Source organism: Acinonyx jubatus, chromosome X (genome assembly GCF_027475565.1).
Source record: "Acinonyx jubatus isolate Ajub_Pintada_27869175 chromosome X, VMU_Ajub_asm_v1.0, whole genome shotgun sequence".
Taxonomy (NCBI): domain Eukaryota; kingdom Metazoa; phylum Chordata; class Mammalia; order Carnivora; family Felidae; genus Acinonyx; species Acinonyx jubatus.
Window position 1 is genome coordinate 74,189,616 of NC_069389.1, and position 13,808 is coordinate 74,203,423.

A 13,808-nucleotide genomic window follows, 5' to 3' on the forward strand; every position below is an offset into this window, starting at 1 on the left:
AATTATAGGCATGTGAAACAATAGGTGTAAAGTACATATTCAAAATAAAAATATATGTATATGTTATATCCACTCCATGTGGAATAAATTATCATAGTCAAAGCATGACACTTGCATCTGAAATGACTTAAATTTCACATTTGTTGGACCCAAGAAGTTTAGATAGCTTTCTTCAACAACTCTTTTCCTTTATACAAAACATGTAATGATAGGACCATAATAGGATAAAAAAGTAACCCATTACCTCTTAGCTTCCATTGCTGTCATATTGCTCTTAAGTTTAGAGTGATGATTTCTTTTTTCCTCACATTTTTATTTAAATTCTAGTAGGTTAACATACAGTGCAATATTAGTTTCAGGAGTAGAATTCAGTGATTCATCACTTACACCTAGTGCTCAGCACCTAGTCCTCATCATAGCAAGGGCCCTCAACATTACCCATGACTCACCTAGCTCATTGCCACCCACCTCCCTCCATCAACCCTCAGTTTATTCTCTATCTTTAAGAGTTTCTCATGGTTTGTTTTGCTCTCTCTTTTCCCCCCTCCCATATGTTCATCTGGTTTGTTTCTTAAGTTCCATATGAGTGAAATCATATGGTATTTATCTTTCTCTGACTGATTTTGCTTAGCATAATGCACTCTAGCTCTATCCATGTCATTGCAAATGGTAATATTTCATTCTTTTTGATGGCTGAGTAATCTTCCATTGTATATATATATAACATCTCTTCTTTATCCATTCATCAGTCGATGGACATTTAGGCTCTTTCCGTAATTTGACTATTGTTGATAGTGCTGCTATAGACATTGGGGGTGCATGCCCCCCTTCAAATCAACGTTTTTGTATCCTTTGGGTAAATACCTCATATTTCAATTGCTGGATTTTAGGGTAATTCTAAGTTTAAAATTTTTGAGGAACCTCCATACTGTTTTCCAGAGTTGTTGCACCAAGTTTGCATTCCCACCAGCAGTGCAAGAGGGTTCCCCTTTCTCTGCATTCTCACCAACACCTGTTGTTTCTTGTGTTGTTAATCTTAGACATTCTAGGAGGTGTGAGGTGGTATCTCATCATGGTTTTGATTTGTATCTCCCTGATGATGAGAGATGTGGAACATCTTTTCTGTCAACCATCTTGGTGTCTTCTTTGGACAAGTATCTATTCATATCTTCTGCCCATTTTTCACAGGATTACTTGTTTTTTGGGTGTTGAGTTTGATAAGTACTTTATAGATTTTGGATACTAACCTTTTGTCGGATATGTCATTTGCAGATATCTTCTCCCATTCTGTAGGCTGCCTTTTATTTATTTATTGTTTTGATGGTTTCCTTTACTGTATAGAAGCTTTTTATCTTGATGAAGCCCCAATATTTTATTTTTGCTTTTGTTTCCTTTGCATCTGGAGATATATCTAGTAAGAATTTGCTCTGAGTGAGGTCAAAAAGGTTGCTGCCTGTGTTCTCCTCTAGGATTTTGGTGGTTTCCTGTCTCACATTTAGGTATTTAATCCATTTTGAATTTATTTTTGTATATGGTATAAGAAAGTAGTGTAGTTTCATTATTCTGCATGTTGCTGTCCAGTTTTCCCGAAACCATTTGTTGAAGAGACTTTATTCCATTGGTTATTCTTTCCTTCTTTGTCAAAGATTAGTTGACCATATAGTTGTAGGTCCATTTCTGGCTTTTCTATTCTGTTCCACTGATCTATGTGTCTGTTTTTGTGTCAGTATCATACTCTCTTGATGACAATAACTTTATAATAGCTTCATATATAGCTTTCTATTTCTTTTGTCATCTTCAAGTTCTTTCATAATGTAGGTGTTTTATAGTTTTCAGAGTACAATTTTTTCTTTTTACTTCTTTGGTTAGGTTTATTCCTACGTATCTTACGGTTTTTGGTGCAGTTATAAATGAGATTGGTTCCTTGATTTCTCTTTCTGCCTCTTGATTATTGGTGTATAGAAATGCAACAGATTTCTCTATGTTGATTTTATATCCTTCGACTATCCTGAATTTGTTTATCAGTTCTAGAAATTTTTTGATGGAGTCTTTCAGGTGTTCTACATAGAGTATCATGTGGTCTGTAAATAGTGAAATTTTGACATCTTCCTTGCTGAATTGGATTCATTTACTTCCTTTTGTTTTCTGATTGCTGAGGCTAGGACTTACAGTACTATGTCAAATAACAATGATGAGAGTGGACATCCCTGTCTTGTTCTGGACCTTAGAGAAAAAGTTCTCAGTAGATATTAGACACGGGTCTTTTGTATATGGCCTTTATGATGTTGAGGTATATTCACTCTATTCCGACTTTGTTGAGGTTTTTTATGAAGAATGGATGCTGTACTTTGTCAAATGCTTTATTTACATCTATTGAGAGGATCATATAGTTTGTATCCTTTCTTTTATTAATGTGTTTTATCACTTTCATTGATTTGCAAATATGGAACTACCCCTGCAGCCCAGGAATAAATCCCGCTTGATCATGGTGAATAATTCCTTAATATATTGTTGGATTTGAATTGCTGGTATCTTGTTGAGAATTTTTTATCTAAGTTCCTCAGGGATATTTGACCTGTAATTTTCATTTTTAGTGGTGTTTGTCTGCTTTTGGAATCAAGGTAATGCTGCCCTCATAGAATGACCTTGGAAATTTTCCCTCCATTTCTATTTTTTGTGACAATTTTAGAGTAGGCATTAACTCTTCTTTCAATATCTGGTAGAATTCCACTTTGAAGCTACCTGGCCCTGAACGTTTGTTTGTTGGGAGATTTTTGATTACTGATTCAATTTCTTTACTGGTTACTGGTCTGTTCAAATTTTCTATTTCTTTCTGTTTCAGATTTTGTGATTAAATGTATCTAGGAATTCATCCATTTCTTCCAGATTGCCCAATTTGTTGGCATATAATTTTTATAATATTCTCTTATAATTGTTTGTATTTCTGTGGTGTTTGTTGTGATATCTCCTCTTTCATTTATTATTTTATTTGGGTCCTTTGTTTTTTTTTTTGATAAGTATGGCTAAGGGTTTATCAATTTTGTTAATTTTTTCAAAGAACCAGCTCCTGGTTTCATTGATATGTTCCACTGATTTTTTGTTGTTGTTGTTTCTATATCACTTATTTCTGCTCTAATATGTTATTTCCTTTCTTTTGCTGGCTTTAGGCTTTATTTTATTTTCCTTTTCTAGCTCTTTTAGATTTAATGTTAGGTTGTATATTTGAGACCTTTCTGGCTTCTTAATATAGGCCTGTATTGCTATACTTCCCTCTTATGAGTGCTTTGCTGCATCCCAAAAGTTTTGGACCATAGTGTTTTTATTTTCACTCGTTTTCTCTCTCTCTCTCTCTTTATATATATATATATATACACATATATATACACACACATATATATATACACACACATATATACATATATGTATATATACATGTATACATATATATATGTATATATACATGTATACATATATATATATATATATGTATATATATAACTTCTTTAATTTCCTGGTTAACCCATTCATTCATTAGTAGGATGTTCTTTAACTTCCATGTATTTGTGGTCTTTCCAAATTTTTCTTGTGGTTGACTTTAAGTTTTATAGTGTTATGATCACAAAATATGCATGGCATGATCTCAATCTTTTTGTACTTGTTGAGGCCTGATTTATGACCCAGTGTGTGAACTATTCTGCAGAATGTTCCATGTGCACTCGTTAAAAATGTGTATTCTGCTGCTCTATGATGAAATGTTCCGAATATGTCTGTTAAGTCCATCTGGTCCAGTTTGTCATTCAAAGCTATTGTTTCCATGTTGATTTTCTGCTTAGTGGATCTGTCCATTGTTGTGAGTGTTAAATACCCTACTATTAATGTATTATTATCAATGAGTTTCTTTGTGTTTGTTATTAATTGTTTTATATATGTGGGTGGTATGTTGGGAGCATAAATATTTACAATTGTTAGATCTTTTTATTGGATAGGCTGTTTTATCATGATATATTGCCCTTCTTTATCTCTTCTTACAGTCTTTGGTTTAAAATCTAGTTTGTCTTGTATAACTATGGATACTTTGGCTTTCTTTTGATGTCCATTAGAATGACAAATGGTTCTCCATCCCCTCACTTTTAATCTGCAGCTGTCTTTAGGTCTAAAATGTGTCCCTTGTAGTCGCCAGATAGATGAGTCTTGTCTTTTTTTTTTTTTTTCTTTTTATCGATTCTGATGCCCTATGTCTTTTGCTTGGAGTAATTAAACAATTTACTTTGAGAGTGTTTATTGATAGATATGAATATAGTGCCATTGTATTACTTGTAAAGCCAGTGTTTCTAGAGATTTTCTCTGTTCCTGTCTTTGGACAGTCTTTGTTGCTTTTGGTCTTTCTTTCCCACTCAAAGATTCTCCTTTAATATTTCTTACAGGTTGGTTTAGTGATCAGATACTCCTTTAGTTTTTGTTTCTTTGGGACACTCTTTAGCCCTCCTATTCTGATTGACAGCCTTGTTGTACAAAGTATTCCTGCCTGGATATTTTTCCACTTTAGCATGTTGAATATATCATGCCACTCCCTTCTGGCCTGATAGGTTTCTGTGGGGAGAACTGTCAGGAACCTTATTTATCTTCCCTTGTGGTTTAGGGCTTTATTTTCCCTTGTCTCTTTCAGCATTCGTTTCTTATCTCTTTATTTTGAAATTTTTACTATGGTATATCTTGGTGTTGACTGGCTTTTGTTGATTTTGATGGGAATTCTCTGTGCCTCTGTAATTTGCATGTCTTTTCTCACCGAGATTAGGGAGGTTTTCAGCTATAATTTGCTCAAGTCAACCTTCTGCCTCTTTTCCCCTCTCTTCTTCTGTGACTCCTATGATACAAATGTTATTACACTTAATAGTGTTGCTGAGTTCCCTATGTCTACATTCGTGGTCCAATATTTTTCTTTCCCCCTTTTCAGCTTCATTATTTTCCATAATTTAATCTTCTAATCACTTATTTGTTCCTCTACTTCTTCCATCATCTGTTCAGTACATCAGTCAGTTTTGCATTTCAGTTATAGCATTTTTTATTTCAACCTTACTAGTTTTTAGGTCTTGTATCTCTTTGGTAAAGGTCTCTGATGTCTTCTATGCTTTTCTCAAGCCCAGCTAGTATCCTTATGATTGTTGTTTTAAATTCTAGTTCATTCCCATTACTTTATCAATTTTGATTAGTTCCTTGGCTGTGACCTCTTTTTCTTTCTATTGGGATGAATTACTCTGTCTTTGCATTTATACTTGTCTCTGTCCTTTGTGCGTTAGGAAATCCTGTTCCTAGTCCTATTTTTACTAGAGCTGAATCTTTGCAGCACCCTAGGATCAGTACACCTGCTGTGTGTGTGTGTGTGTGTGTGTGTGTGTGTGTGTGTGTGTGTGGCGGGGGTGGGTGGGTTGTGCTGATCTTTTGAAAAGAGGTCTGCTGCTGCTCTGGCTGTCAGTCACACTTGCCCTATTAAAAAATGCACCTGCAGAATGCAGGGGGACACAGATTGGTTTGAGTGTCTCAAGCCTCCACTGTGTGTGCTGTGCTGCTCTCTGAAGTTCATTGGTGCTATTGGAGGGGTGAAGAATTGTGTGGGCCCACTGTCTTCCATTGAGAGGGGCATTTACATCCCTTACTGTTCTGACCCTCACAAAAGAGCAGACAGTCTCCCCTCTTGTGTCCAAGGCTTCTGTCATGTCCCTGACTTCACCCTGTATCTGCACTGTCTGCCGACCCAGTGGTGGTGCAGCGCTCCTTTTATCTCAGATGCGTGGCTGGCATTCACGGCTCCACAAATTTTAGTGACCCAGTGCGACAAGGACCCATGCTATCTCTGGGGGAGGGTCTTGCTGCACTGTGGCTGGTTGCAGTTTTTCCGAGAAAAGTAGCCGCACGAAATGTGTAGTAGCTTGGAGTTCATGGTAAAGCACAGCAAAAAAACTGACATCCAGGTTACCTCTCCTCAGCATGTTTTTCTGCCCATATGCTAATAAATGGGGCAGCTCAATGGGAAGGCAGAGGCCCAAGAGCAGACACTATGCTCTGAGAATCCCCTGAATCACATGGAAGGGACAGTTCCCCTTCTTGGAGGGCATTTGGGAGAGGCTGCCCCAAGGGTTTTTCTTGTGCAGTGCCCTGCGTGCTGCTGTGCTGCTTTATCTCTCTCTTTCTCTCCCTTCCTCTCCCTCTTCCTCCCCCCTCCCACCCCAGGATTAGGACTCCCTTTCCTCTGTAGTCCCATGATTCTTTTTCCCCCCAGATCATATCACTGCATTTCTTACCTTCCATGTTGTGGCCTCTTTTCTCCCTGTAGTTGTGCAGTTTGTTCTCTCAGTCTTCAGATTGAATTCCTGGGTGTTCAGAATGTTTTTTTTTTAAGTTTATTTATTTTTGAGAGAGAGAGAGAGAGATAGAGTGTGCCTAGGGGAGGAGAAGAGAGAGAGGGAGATACAGAATCAGAAGCAGGCTCCAGGCTTGGAGCTGTCAGCACAGAGTCCGACCCAGGGCTCAAACTCACAAACCATGAGATCATGACCTGAGCTGAAGTTGGAGGCTTAACTGAGCCACCCAGGTGCCCCCAGAATGATTTGATAATATCTAGCTGTGTTCAAGGTATAAGGCAAGCATAAGGTCCTCCTACTATTTCACCAAGTTAACTCCTTCCCTCAGTCTATTTGATTTTTAAAGCTATTATTTTGAGTTTGGTAATTGCATAGTAAACACCATTCTCTTAGTTTTACACTATGTTTTTCATGTATTTTTCTTGCTATTTAGTACCTACTGGCCACCTTTATACATATTTGTCCATTCTGGTTTTGGGTTTTTTTCTTTTTTTGCTTCTTTTTCATCTTGTCTCTTCCATTTTTTTTTTCTGTCTTGTCTCTGTGTATGTTCTTATTTATAATGACCCCTGGTAAAGTTACATTTAAGAGCTTTAGCTATATTCCCCTTTTTCCCCCAAATTCTTTTGGAAGTTAAATTAGGAATTATGAAAATATTCATATGTTTGGTACTTAACTAAAAGTTAGTTTGAAATGACAATTTTGATCTAATGAAATGTAGGATTCCACTGTTAAACTAATGAGAAACAAACATTTCATAAGAAATCTGAGAAATACTTTGTGGGACAAAGATCAAAGAAAATACCTTCTAAATAGAGTGAAAACCAATTTTAGCCTTTTTTTCTTTTTTGTTTTATAATATAACTTTATTATTTTTAGTGTTCTGTGTTATCAATCCCAGCATAGCTTAAAAAAAACAAAACACTAAATCCAAAGTTAATATAAAAAATTCAAGGTAAAACAGTGAACCCATTGGGGTTATCTATATACCTGCTCCCATTTATTCTGACAATTTTAACTGTTTAGCCAAATGTGTGCACATAGGTTTTAATTATGAGTTCTCTTTTTTCCCTCCAGCAACTTCTCATTGTCTATCTACTTTTTTTTAGTATTACTTTATTTTTATTTATTTATTTTTTTGTTAATTTATTTTCAAGTTATTTAACATACAGTGTAGTCTTTGCTTTGGGAGTAGAACCCAGTGATTCATCTCTTACATATACCCAGTTCTCATCCTTAAAAGTGTACTTCTTAATGCCCCTCACCCATTTAACTCACTCCCCCACTACACCCCCCTCCAGCAACCCTCAGTTTGTTCTCTGTATTTAAAAGTCTCTTATGGTTTGCCTCTCCCTCTGTTTTTATCTTATTTTTCCTTCCCTTCACCTATGTTTATCTGTTGAGTTTCTCAAATTCCACATCTGAGTGAAGTCATATGATACCTGTCTTTCTCTGACTGATTTATTTCACTTAGCCTAATACCCTCCAGTTCTGTCCACATTGTTGTAAATGGCAAGATTTCAATTTTAACCTTTTAAAACATTTCTTTTTCTGTTCATACTTATAATACACACTTGTGTGTTCATATCCAAGCCTAGAAAATTAGTGAAAATGGTGTCTTCTCTGCCTAGTTCACTGTGACACTTACCAAAACCTAGTCACCATTTCCTTGGGTTCATAGCTTTTGTAATGTAGCACAGCTTCCTGAAAGGGGGAAGATAGAAGATGGTATGGAAGAGGTTTATTGCTTCTTTGACCAGCATATAGTAGACAAAAAGAACTTTCCAACATTTTACCCCTTTTGTTTAATTTTATTTTCTATACAAATTAGAGAATGTAACCATGAATTCTAGATATCTCCAGAGAGATCCAATGACACAAGTAGAGTTACTTTATAAAATTATATCAGTAAGTACTTTACATGTTTTTCTTTGTTGAGGAAATACTTATTATTCAGGTATTTCTCCCAAATCTTTATAGATTCTTTAGGCAAGCTAAGGGAAATCATATCTGATCAAGGGGCAAAAACTCCCAAGATGCAGTCATTTCAAATTAAAAAAAATACATAGACAAGCAACTACATTTGAAAAACATTCATGTAATTAAATAGAACCTTATTGTGGAGATACAGGTTTTTAGAAGACCAATATGAGTTGTATTTTATTTTATTTTATTTTATTTTATTTTATTGTATTTTATGTTTTATTTTTTAAAATTTGCATCCAAATTAGTTAGCATATAGTGCAACAATGATTTCAGGAGTAGATTCCTTAATGCCCCTTACCCATTTAGCCCATCCCCCCTCCCACAACCCCTCCAGTAACCCTCAGTTTGTTCTCCATATTTATAAGTCTCCTCTGTTTTGTCCCCCTCCCTGTTTTTATATTATTTTTGTTTCCCTTCCCTTAAGTTCATCTGTTTTGTGTCTTAAAGTCCTCATATGAGTGAAGTCATATGATTTTTGTCTTTCTCTGACTAATTTCACTTAGCATAATACCCTCCAGTTCCATCCACATAGTTGCAAATGGCAAGATTTCATTCTTTTTGATTGCCGAGTAATACTCCATTGTATATATATACCACTTCTTCTTTATCCATTCATCCATCGATGGGCATTTGGGCTCTTTCCATACTTTGGCTATTGTTGATAGTGCTGCTATAAACATGGGGGTGCATGTGTCCCTTCGAAACAGCACACCTGTATCCCGTGGATAAATGCCTAGTAGTGCAATTGCTGGGTCATAGGGTAGTTCTATTTTTAGTTTTTTGAGGAACCTCCATAATGTTTTCCAGAGTGGCTGCACCAGCTTGCATTCCCACCAGCAATGCAAAAGAGATCCTCTTTCTCCGCATCCTCGCCAACATCTGTTGTTGCCTGAGTTGTTAATGTTAGCTATTCTGACAGGTGTAAGGTGGTATCTCATTGTGGTTTTGATTTGTATTTCCCTATAATGAGTGATGTTGAACATTTTTTTCATGTGTCGGTTGGCCACCTGGATGTCTTCCTTGGAGAAGTGTCTATTCATGGGATTCTCTTTTTCCCTCTTTCTGTCCCTCCCCCTAGCCCACTCATGCTCTCTCTCTCTCTCAAAATAAATAAATAAACAGGCACCGCACTGTCAGTGTTCTAGGGCAGAGCCTGACGTGGGGCTTTATATACATGCTATTTTGACCTGAGCTGAAACCAAGAGCCAGAGACTTAACTGACTGAGCCACCCAGGCACACTGTAAGTTGTTTTTTAAATTAAACATGCATTACATAGGCATTTTGAATGAGGGTTATTGTTTTTATTTTTGCTTTTTCTTTAGTTTGGATTGCAAAGGATTCTAGGAGATGAAAGGAGTCTTTTGCTATTGGCAAGAGCAATTGATCCCAAACAACCCAACATGATGACTGAAATAGTAAAAATACTTTCTGCTATTTGCATTGTTGGAGAAGAGAACATGTAAGTATTGCTGTATTACTATATTAAGTGCATGGAAAATAGTACTTGAGGAAGCCCATATTTTGTGATTTTCTTTAGATTACTTGCATGAAAATTACTTTAGATTACAATTTAAAAAATTAAATTGTAGAAAATAATTTACTGGCAATTTACCATATCTATTTTTACATACAGGATTAAAAAAAACTTTTTTTAAAAACTTTTTTAACGTTTATTTATTTTTGAGACAGAGAGAGACAGAGCATGAACGGGGGAGGGGCAGAGAGAGAAGGAGACACAGAATCTGAAACAGGCTACAGGCTCCAGGCTCCGAGCTGTCAGCACAGAGCTCGATGCAGGGCTCGAACTCACAGACCGCGAGATCATGACCTGAGCCGAAGTAGGCCGCCCAACCGACTGAGCCACCCAGGCACCCCTAAAATTTTTTGACAGAGATTTTAAATAGAATTCTAGTGGGAAATTCTTCAAAGTTGGATTCATATTGAATAAATAGAATTTTATCTAGCTGAAGGTAAAGCAATCATTATAAAAGTGGGGAAAAATCAGAGAGCAAATATGGCTAAATACATACACACACATACACAAATATCCTCTACATGTGCCTATCAAAAAATTTGACTTCCTTAACCCACCGAATTGACCAGATGCTTTTATTTTGTACTATGATTTTATTTAAAGTGGTATTTTACTTTATTTGCCTATGATAAATGAAAAGATGAAGTAGTTATGCATAGAGTGAAGTAAACCTGTTAAACAGAAAGAACAAAAAAGATTGTAATTATTCAGAGAGCATGTATGTGTTAATTTTAACAAGTCATTGCTGAATGTACATTAGATCATACCTTCCTATGGAAATAATATTGACTGAGAAGAAAAATTTCAGATTTGATGTCATTAACAAGCCCAGTTAGTAAGGAACCATTGTGATAAAGGATAAAGTATCCTCTTACGGACATGAACTAAAATATTTCTTCTGAACATTTCATGTGACAGTAATAATTTCTGTTTGAATCAGAACAGGGCCATGAAAAGACTTAAGACTATTGTAATACATTGGCTTTTTCATACATGTTAGAATAAAATGAGATCTTGCTTAATGCTGCTTAGTGTACTTAGAAACCAAAGACAAACACTAACCAAAAATATTATCATATTATCATAGAGCATTAAGCCTTATCTCAGAGCAAAGAATGAAATTACATATACAAAAGTAAGGTATCCTTAGGTTTCATGGAAAAATCCGTTTATATATGAGTAAACAATGTTTTTCTTGTCAATTGGGTTTTCAGTATTTAATTCCTATAATATAACCTATTCTGGTATATGTTTTATAATTATAACTATAGTTCAATAAGCATAGTATACTCCAGGGAGGTTAATTTGATTCAGACACTGTATAGTGATAGTTTCCAATAATTTTCTTCCAGTAAATAATTCTTTTGCGCTAGGTAATTATAGATGCTTTTCTAGTTACCTAGCTTTTCTCTTTTAGTTTTTGTTTCTTGTTCCCATTTTCAAAGATTGTTGATGTTTTCAATTCTTTTAAATGTATTTGCTCTTTCCAGCACTTTATTATAAGATTTTAATATTGTATATGCCATATTATACTTAAATGATTATTAATAATCATGTTGACGCATGAAATATCAAAACCTGAAATTTTAAATTTCACTGTTTATCAACTAAGGATCTTTTAAAAATTATAACCTAGAAAATTTATTTTCCTAAAGTTTTTAATTGAATTTTCATTTTGATGGCCCGAAATTATTTAAAACTATCAATATTTGACTTGTAGAAATATGTGGATAGGAAGGAACACAACTCTTAAATTGTGGTGGTCTTTATAAACATCAAGTGCTAGAAAGGAATTAGGGAAGACTGAAAGATAACCCATATCATAATGTATGTATAAGATGGATTTCTCATTTCTATTTTTTTTTCTGTGTGTGTGTGTGTGTGTGTGTAGTCTTGATAAACTTTTAGGGGCAATAACTACAGCAGCAGAAAGAAATAATAGGGAACGATTTTCACCTATTGTGGAAGGATTAGAAAATCACGAAGCTTTGCAATTACAGGTGAGTTCATTTTGTCTTCAACGGCTTCTGGGGTTATATTTGAAGTACTCATTTTGTATGATGCCAACTCCATTCTTTCTAGTATTTAAATAGAATGGAACATAAAAATTAAATTCTTCCTGTTGCTTGGTCATTTATAAAAGCTAGAAATTTTGTCTGTGAGAGTAACAATTTGTTTAAAATTAGGAAACTACTTCAAGTTATTATAATATGGTGAGTATGATTATCATTAATATTTGGAAGAAAGTTAGTAAATAAGAAAATAAACCATTGGGGTACTTGTGTGGCCCAGTTGTTTAAGCATCTGACTCTTGGTTTCAGCTCAGGTTGTGATCTCTCGGTTCGTGGGTTTGAGCCCTGCATCAGGCTCTGTGCTGGCAGTGCAGAGCCTGCTTGGGATTTTCTCTCTCTTCCTCTCTCTGCCTTTTTCCTGCTCTCTCTCTCTCTCTCTCTCTCTCTCAAAATAAATAAACATTAAAAAATAAAATAAACCATTGAAATTAAAGCTTTAGCAATAATCAAGTATAATAGGGCAACAATTCAGACAATGCTATTATCCTAACATAAGTTAATGAAGTCTGTGGGCTTATTGTAGAAATTTAGGAAAACTTAGCATATCTCTCTTTATGTCATTCACACAACATTCAGATATCTGATTCACCAGAATGTTGAGGGGGGGAGGTGAATTATAACTCTTTGGTCAGGGTCTATCTGATAGCCTTGTATATACCGAGACTAAATGTCTTATTTAGAAAATGACAAAACTCACTATTTTTTCTTAGATGGTTTCAGGAATAGACCCATTTTATGAAAGATAACTTTGTTCTTGAGTGATGAGAAGTCATATTTATTGACCATATTTATTGTGTGAGATCATGGACTAATAATTTTAATTTACATAAATTATCTGATTTAAGTCTCATAACAACTGAGCTGTGTAGGCCTTATTATCATGTCCATTTTGTTTATGAGATGAATAGGCTTATTGAGACTAGATAACTTATCTATGCTGATACAGCTTGTAAGTGGCAGACTTAGAATTTGACATCAGGGTTTTTGGTCTTTGATGCTCATCTCTTTCTTTTAGACACTGTTTACCATTTAATGCACCATGGCGATCTTTTTCTGAATTAATTTTTAAACTACTGTAGTATCATTCAACAAAGAGAAGATGGTTACACATTTAATTTTATCAAATTATTTAGTAGGGAGTGTTTAAATGTTAAAATTTCTTATCTAATGTAAAACAATTTATTTTATCTTTTTTTTATTTTTTATTGTGCTATAAATTATTAGTATCTTTTTTTTTTTGCCAGGGTTTGAAACTACAGCAGATAGATGAATTGGCTTGTCCAAAGAGAATACTGTAGTGTTACAAAACTATAATCTCTCTTTAAATATTTAAGGATCTTTGTTAGTTGTTTTTTCTCTAACTATGATTATCATTTTAGGTAAACTTTTATGGTGTGCCTTTTATGTCCAATGTATTACATTTTAAATAATTGGGATATTTCATTCTGCTTTCCTTTTTAAAATATACTTATTATATATTATAATATACTTATTATATAATATATATACTTATATACTGTACATTATATAAAAATTCTGTCACTTTTTTTTAAGTTTTTTTTTTAAATGTTTATTTATTTTTGAGAGAGACAGAGACAGAGACAGAATGCAAGCAGGGGAGAAGCAGAGAGAGAGGGAGACACAGAATCCAAAGCAAGCTCCAGGCTCCAAGCTGTGAGCACGGAGCCTGATGCAGGGCTGGAACTCATGAACCGCGAGATCATGACCTGAGGCGAAGGAGGACGCTTAACCTACTGAGCCACCCAGGCGCCCCTCTCTCAAAATTTTTAATATCTCTACTGAAATATTTGAAAAGATTTGAAAGATTTGAAAACTGTACTTTTTTCTTTTAGAGA

General features: G+C 34.9%; 1 protein-coding gene across 8 annotated transcripts in view; it reads left to right on the plus strand.

Annotated features, from left to right (window-relative positions):
- Positions 1-13,808, plus strand: part of DIAPH2 (diaphanous related formin 2) — a 971,442-nt gene that overhangs the window by 235,017 nt on the left and 722,617 nt on the right. For all 8 annotated transcript variants that reach the window (XM_027053564.2, XM_053201433.1, XM_053201431.1 and 5 more), the window contains 2 exons: positions 9,669-9,805; positions 11,772-11,880. In XM_027053564.2, the coding sequence (XP_026909365.1) occupies positions 9,669-9,805; positions 11,772-11,880 (246 nt within the window). The remainder of the gene's footprint in view (positions 1-9,668; positions 9,806-11,771; positions 11,881-13,808) is intronic.